The 12,516-nt window shown below is 40.6% G+C and overlaps 1 protein-coding gene across 2 annotated transcripts in view; it reads right to left on the bottom strand.

Annotated features, from left to right (window-relative positions):
* Positions 1 to 258: 258 nt before the first annotated feature.
* Positions 259 to 12,516, bottom strand: part of si:zfos-2326c3.2 (misshapen-like kinase 1) — a 54,926-nt gene continuing 42,668 nt past the window's right edge. For both annotated transcript variants that reach the window (XM_019255937.2, XM_010747455.3), the window contains 4 exons: positions 11,496 to 11,645; positions 6,619 to 6,778; positions 6,125 to 6,264; positions 259 to 5,571 (listed from right to left, as the gene is read on the bottom strand). In XM_019255937.2, coding sequence (XP_019111482.1) covers positions 5,488 to 5,571; positions 6,125 to 6,264; positions 6,619 to 6,778; positions 11,496 to 11,645 — 534 coding nt within the window. In that variant the 3' untranslated portion in view covers positions 259 to 5,487. The remainder of the gene's footprint in view (positions 5,572 to 6,124; positions 6,265 to 6,618; positions 6,779 to 11,495; positions 11,646 to 12,516) is intronic.

The following is a 12,516-nucleotide window of genomic DNA, read 5'->3' as shown; positions in this document are numbered from 1 at the left end:
TTACCTTTTGGAACTTTATTTTGAAAATCCAGGATACTCCAGGTCCCTGTTACAGGCTTTTCTCACCATCTGAGGCTTTTATTTTGAAATCCAGCCTAGATTAAGGCCCCCTTAATTGATTGATCATATGACTTAAAAAGACAAAGGTCGATCTTCATCATAAGAAAATGAAAATAACTGGATTAAAAGTTTCTGATGAGTCGGTGTTGAAATAAAGCTGTGGGTAAACAAACAACAACAACAACAACAACACACGTCTTAATTCAACATATTTATTGTCTCACTGTCTTTTTGCCTCGTTACATAGAAACACGAGTGTGTGTTCACCTCAAAGCAGGAGGGGCGTACAGTATATGATGCATCAAACATAGGTCCAGTGCAAAAAAAAATAAAACAAAGGATAAACTTTATAATGGCACAGAAATTAAACGGTTAAGGGGGAATATATATTCTTAAATATATATATATATATATCTATATAATATTTGGTATTTTATAATCTTCTCTTTAGAATTTACATTATTAGAAGAACAACCGTCCCATGTGTCACATCAAAAACTCCACATTGCAAGAGGAAGATAGTCCAAAATTTACTGGCAGTAACTGTAAACGTTTGGCTAAATCTGAACTTTTGGGAAATATTACTCATCAACAGCTGATAACAGTCTAGTATATATCACTATCGGCCTATTGGTGCCTTATACTGAGATTCATTTGGATGAGTAACACAACAAGAGAAGAAATATAACCCTACGAAAAGCTCCTAATTATAATTCTTCTTCATAACCATCCACGTCTATAAATTTCACATGTGCAGTTCGGCGCCCTCTGTTGAAACGCCGGCAAGTTTTCTTCAACTTCTTTTGATACCAACAGTTATTTTACGACTACAGCAAAAAAGCAACATCCACATTCCTTCTATTAGCGGACACTTGACTCGAGCCACCGACTACCTAACCTCTAACTCAATCCTTCCTTCCTTCTTTCCCTGACAGACTGAATTCCTGCTTCCACCTGTTCTCCATCAATCCACATCACACCTTCCTCCCCACGCAAACTTACACTTTCTTTAGGATCGCGTTCGCAGACTTTGACGCCGGCTGGAAAGTAACGAGCTACGCAACTTAAGAAAAGAAAGTAAATCAAAATAAATTAAAGAAAATTGAATTAATAAGCAATAACACACACCCTCAGGTGTTTTGTCTCTTTTGACCTGTGCTGCTGTTACACCAGGTTTTAGCTTTACTTGTAGCAAAGTTTAGTGCTTCAACGGAACATAGCAACGCTTTAAGTCGAGCTGCTGTGCTCGAGCATTTCTCTGCATCGTTCTTCATCCTACTTCAGCAATCGGGCCAATTCTGTGGACTCTAAAATATATAAAAAAGTATTTATTGTGATACACAGTAGATGGGTTATGTTATATTTTTAAAAAGGAGAATCAGATCAGCAGCGGTTCAGGAATATGAAAGAAACATGGAGCGATATGCTTTGATCAGGTTTGTTGTGGAGCTAAACGTTTCTTTGAGTGAGTGCCGTGATGATGTAACTCCATAACTCGCCTTTGATATGACGTAAAGACAAGCAAGGGAGCAAGACGTGTAGATTGGTAGAGGAGGAGGAGTGAGCGAGCAGAGGAGAATGAAAAGGTGAGAAGACACGTGTTGACAAAGTGAGAGGGAAAGAGTCGGTGGGTGAGTTCAGAGACGTGAGTCACGGCGGGCCTGAAACAGAATCTATCATCTTAACCGGTGGAAGGTGTGGGTGGAAGTGCACTGATCTCTCTCTCTCTCGTTAGCGATCCAGCACAAGCAGAAGTTTGTTTCTAATAACCTGCAAAAAAAAATGTCAGCTGTAGCTGTAGCTCTAGATGACAAACGGATCGTCTCATGAAGCAGGACGGAGAACGATGCAGAGAACACACGATGTTAAAATGAACATCGAACGTACAAGATGGGAAATTGGCACATTTAGAGAAAAGATGCTGAACTTGTTACGTATCACTCAAATCAAGACCAGATTACAGCTCATCTGATGAAGTCAGTCACGGTAACGTAACTGCATAACGACGACGAATCAAACATGCATTATTGCTTTAAAAAGTGTGGACATGAAACCAAACTTTAACGACAATCCTACAGATTCTGACACTGTTTCATGAGATAATTCAAATCTAACGGCTGATTAACGAAACTCATTTCTTAACTTGTGCTGAGCGTGTTGGATAGTCGAGTGCAGCAATCACAGGCCAGCTCCTGGATGTTGTCACCGTGCATCGTCCGTGTAAATGTAAGGTTGAAGTTGGAACACGTGCTGGAGCCGCGCTGTGCTAGTTCAGGACTAGTTTAGATCTGGTTTCTTGTCCTGTCTGGACTCTGATGACCAGGGTCTTGCTCAGGAACCTGGCCAAACCTGTACCCGGTGCTGTAACCGGCCTCGATTTAACAGCTGACCAGACCAGACCGAAGCTAACCACAAGCTTGCACAGTTCTGAATACGTTGTGACATCGACTCAAAATGTATTTCGAGTTGCTTAAAATCTATTTTGTGACTTTACTGCTGTTGTTGTCAGCTGCACATAGGAATAATTGTTTTTCCAGTGTCGAAAATGTTAAGCCAATTTTATATATTAACGCACAGTAAGTATGTGAAATCTAGCTGTGCCTTGTTTTCAAGTGACACATTGTGAAGCCTCTCTACTATCTTAGTCGTATCCTAGCCCCGCTTGGTTGTAAAATCTTGAGCACACGTAAGCCAGCAAGTCTACGCCTGTTATAGTTTACAATCCTGTATTTCCATGCACTGCAGCCATGTTAAGAAGCTAACACACATCCCGATGACACACACACACACACACACAAATACTGTAAGAAATCTGGTAGCGTCTTAGCAATGAGACAGTAATTATCGGAAAGTTAAAACTCTCCGCTTTAAAATATTCTCACAGAACCAGCTGCATTATTTCTATCCATTATTTCAAGTCCATAACAAAAAAAACTAAAACTCAAAGTATCACTGAATATAAAACATTTGGCGCAGTTTTTTTTTTTTTTGATAGCCTGAACATTCAAGAGTAAATGTAAATATAGAGGATAACGTATAACACAAAACAGGTCGATCGTGGAAATGGATCAGAAACAGACAAATCGTAAATTCACATTTGAAGGTAGGAACCAATTATTTATGTCTAAAGCATACACGTGAGCTATTAAACACTAGCAACATTAAAAATTGCATATATCTCGTTGCGGTTTCACCAAAACACGTCATGCGTCTGGCATCTTCTGTATAGAATATAATAATATAACTTTTACAAATAGAGATGATTTCTTTTCTTTTTTTTAAATCATCGTTCCAAATCAAAGAGTCAGTTTGTGATCTTACACAGTCAGATTCAAAGAAGCCAATATATCGACGCCTTTGTCTTTGGTTTTCTTGCTTTGAAGCTCATTGTGTGAATGAGAAAAAAACAGAAGAACTATTACACAACAGAGCATTTTTCACTTTTTACAGCCCAGCTCGTTGCATCTCGCGTCCCGCGTTGGGTAGTGTAAGAAATACTGATCTATCCGTCATATCTTCAATACTGACTACTGGATGGCTTTAAATGTTCCCACTTTGAACCATTTCAAAGGAGAATATATTACAGAGAACGTGTACAAGTTGGCCGCTGTGCAAAGATCCTGACTCATACACGTTAAGCAGAAAGTCGACCGCAAAACAGAACTCACGCGACACGTTATTTGATCTCGGACACGGGAGCCTTCAAGTTCGCGGTCAGTCGCTCGTGTTCGCAAACTCGTCAAAGATCGCGTGAAGCAACACGTGTGAACTCTGTTCTGGGATGGAATTTCACATTCATAAGCATTTCATTCTGTACATATACATAAAGATGGCTTGTCAATTATAAAATATTTAGAAAACAGTGCATCTTACAAGATTATATACATCCTAAGCTGTACAAAACAGATGCAGAAGAGCGTTCTTAGCCTGTTACTGTGGAGTTGGTTCATATCTCTACTTGCTGTAATCCCTACAGTAAAGTACAAGGCTCTTAAGGTCCTTACTATGGAATAATGAGACTAAAACTACACCAGGATCTGTGGCGCGGTGAACGCTAAGAGGCAGCAATCATTTGCCTGATTGGCGACTGAGAGCAAAGTTGACTTCAAGCTCATAATTAGGGATAGATCGACCAAACGGGCAGTCTTAAAGTTAATGAACTGTATCTGCGTGGCAGTAATTCGATTCTGACGTTTGGCCTCATTTTAAGGTTCACATAGACAGTACGTGATTAAATCTATGATCTGTAGGGTGTTACGCTGACTTACTTTCACCCTAAAAAAGAAAAACTCTTCGTTCAATAATATATTTGATAGTGCGTAATATAATGCTATATGTAAATCAACAAAATAAAGATTCGGTACAGTAATTCACCAGATTTTCTAGGGGGGTCCTTGATGCGAAAAGCAGTGAGGAAAACAACTAAACAGTACTAAAGGTCTTCATAAATAACACTGCTGAGGTATCGGAGGCAGACAACACTGGTGGTACGTGGATCTGGAGTAAGGAAAGCGATAGAGACAAAATATGGAATGACTGTTGTCTTACTTAGTCCACATTTTGGCCCCAACCCAGTCTTTGAAATGCCCGCATGTTGTCCATGGAGCCAGTGTGCTTTGATGAAGGACTCCTGTTCTTCTAGTTTCACACCTTTAACACGAGGAAGCATCGCTCCCCGAGTCTATAAAGACTTCATTGATCCAGTAAATCGCCGCAGCCAGGCTTCGTTAAAGCAAATATGAGCGAATAACTGATAATTAGCCGAGTAACTGATGCGAGAGAATCCTTTAGAGAGAGACAGAAACAGGTGATCCAGGAGAGACTGATGTGGTCTCCAGCACTGCCAGATGAGACGAGGAACGAGACGTCGAGGCCGGATGTTGACCGATGATCTGGTGTTCGTTAGGAATCACCACACAATCAAGTGAATCAAGCCATCGTATTTTGTTTCCAGGTGGATTTGGATACAACAGGAAGTCTTGATTTCTGCCACACTGCTGCAGTTACACTGGTTTGCAGGGTGAATCCAACTGGTCTCCAGGTAACTATGGAGATCTGACATGAGAAAATGCTTGGTGTGCTTTTCACAGTACAGATGCTGACACTGCTAGTTGTACCTTTTTTTTAACACTTTCATGGACAGGTGAGGGTGGCAGTAAACTAAAGCTGTTTTTTTTTCCAGGTGCAGATGAAGCAGGGATGATTCAGGCGTCAGTATTTAAGGGAGGGAGTGGTGGATTCAAGCTTGTTTGCTGCAGCCGGAGTTACGTAATAGTAATGGATCCAGGAATAACTAGTTGATCTTTGTATGGTGTCCGCTATCCACGAACATGAACGTCAGTCAACACAAAAATCAAAAAGGCAAGTCAGACCCAGAAAGATGAAGGCAGACACCGCCAGCTGATCCCAGAGTAACAGGTCCAGTTGTTACCAGTTGAACAGTGAGTTCTGTCCAAGAGTCATGAAGTAAATCTGACTGCTGCCTCCTGACTGCACCGAGGCAAAGAAGACCTGCGAGAAGAGAGGAACGCATGTTTAGGAATAATAATAAGCTCACAACATCACATAAAGGCAAGTCTATAAACGTGTTTTAAGAAGTGATTTTAAAGATGTCACTGATCCTGCGAGGTCAAGGGCTCCTCACCAGTCACCACCTGAGCACCTGAAGCTGCTTACTGGCTCATAAGGGGTCAACATGTCTGCTATGTAACATGGAGCCAGAGCATGGCGTGCTTTGAAAGTGATAGTGAAAAGTGAAAGCTAAAATCATTTAAGATCATTTAAAAAACAATAAGAAGCCGAGCTGCTGCATTCTGGACTAGTTGGAGGCGAGAGTGACTTTTGGTTCATGCCGGAGAGGACGGAGTGGTCGAGTCTAGAGAAGATGAGAGCATGGATGACTTTTTCCAGGTCAGAGTGTCCGAGGATTGGTTTGATTCAGGAGATGGTTCTAAACTGAAGGAAACGTGACTGAACACGTTTTTAAAAATATGTTTTAAAGTTGAGAGTCCAATATTACATGTTGCAGATTTAAGCAAAGATTCAAAGTAAGTTCGGCTCTTACCTTGTCATTTCTTTCGCACAGGAACTTGAGTTTCTGAGCCTTTTTGTGCATGAACACTCCCTCCAGGTTCCCTGTGTTGGCTGATCTCAGCTCTATGGCCTTTTCTCCCCAACCCATCACCTGGTTCGACTGAAGGTAGGCTGGAAAGAGAGAGAGACACAATGGATGAGGAGACAGAAATAAAATAAAGACTAACTATGTACTGCAGAAAAGAGAAGAACTGTGTGTTTTATTCAGTAAATATATCCCCAACAAACAGTCCTTAAGCTTGAATAATGACCGGACTCAGTGCACACGCATGCACGCACGCACAGAATCACCACCGTCTTATTTTTAGCCAACCCTGTCCCAAATCTGTCGAAGGACAGAATCTGGTTCAGGGTAAGTTCTCAGCACTCGGGATAACCGTAGAGTCAGTGAGTCAGATAGAAAGAGTTTGATCGTATGAATGTGTCATTGTTAAACAGAAATCTGTAAAAAAAAAAACTTCTTACCGACTGATGCCGGCATCTCGCCCCACTGCAGCACTGTATCCTTGGTGATGCGGCCGTAGGTGTCGATGTAGACGCCCTCGTCTTCGTAGCAAACCAGAACCTCTGTTCCAGCGCTGTTCGGCAGAATGATGATGGCATGTGGATGAATGGAACCCTGGATCTATGAAGCAAAAACACAAACCACACTTCATTTGGACAGCTCAGCTCCACTATGAATAACACACAAACTCTGTCTGTCACAACTGTCTGATAGTTAGACCACAGAGAACGTTAGAAACGTCCAGAAAAACACTTCAGAGAAGTTCAGATGGATTAGATTTCTTAGTCGAAAGTGACGTGGGACTTCTTTCACAGATGAGCTTTCACTATAAAAGTCACTGACATTGTACAACAGGTGATTAAAAACCCACAAAAAGTCAAATACTACTTGTTGGTTGTTTTGTACGCATCTATTGCATGTCTGTCAGTCTTGGAGAGAGAAGTTTCTTTCAAAGAGGTTTGAGGTTTCTAAAGGTTTGAGGACAGAGTAAAGCCACCTAAGGCAAATATGATTTGAGCTAACCGTCTTTGATCTAAACAGTTTCACACTTTCCAACCATCTTACCACATCAGAAACATTTTATCTGATCAGCTCAAAAACATTTATCTAACCAGTTCAGAAACATTTATCTAACCAGTTCAGAAACATTTATCTAACCAGTTCAGAAACAATTATCTAACCAGTTCAAAAACATTTATCTAACCAGTTCAGAAACATTTATCTAACCAGTTCAAACACTATTATCTAACCAGTTCAGAAACATTTCTTTAACCAGTTCAGAAACATTTATCTAACTAGTTCAAAAACATTTATCTAACCAGTTCAGAAACAATTTTCTGACCACTTTAAAGACATTAGCTCACCAGATCAGAGTCCTTTCTTACCGACATCAGAAACTATTCTTTAACCAAATCAGACAACATTAAAAAACACTTCTCTACCAAGATCAGAAACATTTATCTAACCAGTTCAGAAACATTTATCTAACCAGTTCAGAAACATTTATTTAACCAGTTCAGAAACAGTTATCTAACCAGTTCAGAAACATTTATCTAACTAGTTCAAAAACATTTATCTAACCAGTTCAGAAACAATTTTCTGACCACTTCAAAGACATTACCTCACCAGATCAGAGTCCTTTCTTACCGACATCAGAAACTATTCTTTAACCACATCTGACAACATTAAAAACACTTCTCTACCAAGATCAGAAACATTTATCTACCGAGACCTCACTTCTAAAGAAACAGAGAGTCTCTCTAGCAACAAATCTAAAAAATCTGCTGTTGTCATACATTACCAGAGGTTGAGCCACCACAATCCTGAGCATCAGAACAGGCATCCACAGACGCAACGCAATCTTAATCCTCTGCCTGGGAATCAACATTGTTACATAGTTCGCAGGCAGCAATGTGAGAAGCTCGTGTGTGTGTGTGTTTCTATAAGTGGGTGTGTAATGCTTGTGCTTGTGAAGAGGTGAACTCGTTTCAACAGTGATGATGAAATTAAAAAATCAGCGCTGTGAGTGACTGTTGATGGAGGTGTGTGTGTGTGTGTGTGAAGAAAGCCCAGGAGTGTGAAGTATCCTCAAGAGCACTCAAAAACAGTGAACTAGAGGATGTCTAAGTGGAAGCGAGTGGGTCTAAAAGCGCTCTGAAGCCGTTTGTGTGTGTGAGAAAGAGTGTTTGAAAAAAAGAAAAGAAAAAGGAAGAACGAGGCTGGAGAGCTGAAATGAAATCGCAGCAGCAGAAGCAGCAGCAGCAGCAGCAGCAGCATAAGGCACCGGTGTAGTAGGCAGCTGTGTGCACACTCGCTTAATATACCAGAGGAGCAGCGAGAAGAAGAAGAAAAAAAACTCTCAACAGGAGCAAGAACAGGTCAGGACGCACAGAGTTAATGATCGCGGGAAAAGGAGGACAGGAAGGATGTATTTTTAGAGCTTATTTCTCTCCGTGTGTCCGTTTCTCTGCCTCTCTCGCTCCCACTCCCCTATGCTGACAGAAAATAGCACAGATTATGGGTTAGATGAGTGAATGAGCGAGAGAGCAGTGTTGAGAACATGAATGGAAGACGGAGACGGGAATAAAACTGTGTATACGACAACTGTACAGAGTAAAAATTTAAAACACACGGGAAAGAAACTTTCTTAGTCTTGACATAAAAAAAAAAAGAACTCCATTACCTCCTTACTTCACTTAAAGTCATAAAAGTCATAAGGTTGACCTGTTTTTGGCAAAGCTACATCGCTGTCGTATCACAACATGACTGAAAGATGAAGAAACTATCTCTATAAATCATGAAAACATAAAATACCGGAGGGAGCCTTGTTCTCTGCTCTAGCCACCCACTCATCACCATATATATATGCACAGTTTGTGAAGGGAGTCTGGTACAGTCCACAGATCAACAAAACAAAAATGCTGGTTCAGGAATGCTGGTTATAAGAAATCAGGCTGTTTTAAATCAGAAATAGTTTGTCCTCTCCCGAGGCCTCAAACCTCTGTAACTCTCGGTGAAAACATATTTAACGAGAAGTGTCAGAATGTGAATGTGGATATGACTCACCGGAGGGCACAGTGTGCTTTACATGCCCACATACAGCAGAGGAGAGGAGAAAAAAAAAAAAAACATGACCTACTGTATCTCTAATTGTACCAGCAGTGGGCGATTTGTTCACATTTAAAACACACAAATTCATTTGCTCATTTGGGAGCTTCAGACTTCTATATTTCATAATAAGTCAAGGAAGTTTGTATCTTAGAAATAAATTTCACCAGCATAACTCACTGCTGTCAGGCACCGGATACAGTCAAGAACTAATTTAAGAGGACATCATGCTATAATTATAAAAATGATGTTTAGCAGCTCTGGTATTAAGCCCATTGGTAATTACTGTGTGTCTCTGCCAGAGATACTGCAGTGATGGTTTAAAACAATTCACCATGCCAGCTGATTGAGTAATTGGTACCTTAGAGTCTGAAAAGACGAGACAACAAGACTTAAGCACAGCAGCGCTGGTGGCATTCAGACGTTAGCGCTAAACACAGAGTACGACTGAGGTTGACGGGGATGTCGTTAGTCATAAGCCAATTAGACAAATTAAAAGTCTGAGCTGATGACAGTGCTGAAGGAAAAGTTAGAGGGTCACCACAGTCACATCCATCTGATAAATGATGAGATGTTTCACTCTGGACTCGACTAAAACGGCCATCTAATCCAGGTCACGTGTTAAGTTGGTTACGTTTTCTGCAGCAGGAAGCAAAATGTCATGAAAATAAACTGAAATTACGCCTGGTATAAAAGCATCATTAAAATTTGATGAAGATTAAAATGTGCACAAAAGCATCATTTGACCCAGACTTGATCAATTTATACAATTGAACCCAAAGTTCAAACGACATAAATGATAAAACAGACAACGTTTGAACAGAAATGTGAATATGAGTCACAACATTCTGCTATCGGCTCTACCTGCCCACGGACTGAACAGAGAGCGACGGAGAGACGGAGAGAAAGAGCAACGATAGTTTTGGGAAATGTAGCGAAAGAGAAGATAAAAAAAAAGAGGAGAAAATGAGCAAATGAACAATGCCACATTGGACTGTAGTGGGAGGAGGGAAAAGGAGAGAAGGAAGAGAAAAGAGGAAGAGAAAAGTGTTTGACAGCTATAGACTGAGTGGGAGGAGAGAGTGGAGGGAGGTGGAGAGAGGAAAACAGGAGAAATAAAGGAGAGCAATGACTGACATCTGCAGACTACGAGTGGGTGGAGGAGGAGGAGAGGGTGGAGGAGGAGAGGTGTAATAAAGAGCTTCAGCTACAGCGAGAACAATATTTAATATCGCGTACAACCTCAGAGAAGTCTTTATTTAAAGAAGACAATCCAACCCTCTTGATTTTGACACACTGTCTGTCAAAGAAGTGTAAAATTAGATCAAAATAACTAATAATTAAAAATGTCTCGTCCAATAAAAGTCAACACAAAGAGGTTTCAATAAACTTTGTTATCTCTTAGAAATTTTAGGATCTCATACTTATATGAAAATGACAAATGTAAATATCGTATATATATTTATATATACATACAGCTCTGGTATCAAGCCCGTTTTTAATAATGGAAATGGAAAATGGACTATACTTATATAGAGCCTTTCTTTAAGGCACTTACACACATTATATCAGTTTTAGGCTGATGCAGTCACACCCCAAACTTGGAGTTCAGTATCTTGCTCGAGACGTGCAGACTGAAGGATCGGACCAGCCGATCATTTCATTAGTGGACGACGCATTCTGCCGCATGAGCTAACGCTGCCCTCAATGTCTGACCCACATAATATCACATGATATGACAGAAGTTAGTGAAGAGTCTCAGTCATCAGGAGTCATCTTGCCTTGAGACGGGTTGAATCTGGGGCAACTGGACTTCACGGACGGTGAAAATGTCTTGACGGAGTTACAACTATGTCCAGTTGTATATTTAGCAGCATAATGAGACTTTTTAAAGACATTTTTTAGAATTTTTAAATCTTGAGTATTATATAAAGTTACATGAACATCTTGGTGGTTGTATGCCCACTTCGTTAAGTGACACAGATGGTTTGCGGGGGCACAAAAGCTATCCAAAGATGAGGACCAGACTAGTCCTGTTGGTGATGTTTCCCCCTGATTTCATCAGTGTCGCCTTTTCTCCCATAAACATGAAATTCCAGGACTTTGCCACTTGCATTGGCCTTTTTGGAAAATAACCTAAAAACCTATTCTAGAGGATATTTTTAACAGACAAGCAGAGAAACAAGCCAGCATATAGAAGACAAGAATGTGAAGTCACATGAGGTCTTACATGTGTAGGCAGGTAGAGGTCGTACGGTGTCCCAGAGTCGACATCAATGGCGTGGAAGCCAGACAAGGAGCCGTAGATGACCTTTAACCTCTGACCTTCCTCCACTGTCAGGTCGACGGAGAGTGGTTTTTGAGGCAGAGACCTGAATGACTGTGTGGACACAAACAAGAAAACACACGCACATTACCTTTAATGACACATTTTCAAACTAAACCATGACACCAGTGATCTAACTGGAACTACTCCATTGATAATGAATCAGCAACTGACTTTGACAAGTTGAAGAGCGGTTGCATAAAAATGGACGTCCTAAAATAAGCATGCTATTACTTGTGTGTATTTTTGGCTTTTTTCAGAGGAGAGAGGGTTAAACTACGTAATGTGGAAAAGAAAAAAGTAGCTCAGGCCACGAAGGACGCAAAGAAATGGGACACAGCTCTGCCGAGAATCTGTGTGCAGGACTCTCATAGCCTGGATGTGTCTGGCTGTGAAAGTGACCCTATTAGATTTCTTTTGTCCACGTCTGTCAATGATATGTTCTAGATATGGAAACATGCGGTCAGATCAGAGAAGATGACGGAGGTCCCAGTCAAGGAATTTATGATAGGGTTGGGTTAGCTTGTTAGTATGTGTTAGAAAAGTGGACAGTTTGACCTGCTGGTGGAACGAAACTCCACAAAAGTCTGTAACAAATATTATGGCAATCCATCTAGCACTATATTTCACTGGTGATTGGTTAAGAGCTAATGTGGATAAAATATGTTGCTTACATTGTCTTTACAGCCAAAGCCTGACTCTTATTATTTCATGCTGTCGTGGAAAAATTCTATTGCATTACCAAAGACCACGGAGAAATACTGAAATAAAGAGTTGGATACCGACAACTGTCTTTTGACATTTATTTTCACAGGCAGTCTGTCAGTGCGGACAAGACAAAATATGTGCAGGGGATAGTTAAACCAGAGTACAAAGTGTTGCAGAAAGAAGTTTCTGTGCAGGCATGCTTTCCACTAGTTGGGAT

Source organism: Larimichthys crocea, chromosome I (assembly GCF_000972845.2).
Source record: "Larimichthys crocea isolate SSNF chromosome I, L_crocea_2.0, whole genome shotgun sequence".
Taxonomy (NCBI): domain Eukaryota; kingdom Metazoa; phylum Chordata; class Actinopteri; family Sciaenidae; genus Larimichthys; species Larimichthys crocea.
The sequence above is the reverse complement of the archived record's forward strand: the minus strand, read 5'-3'. Positions and strand labels throughout refer to the sequence as shown.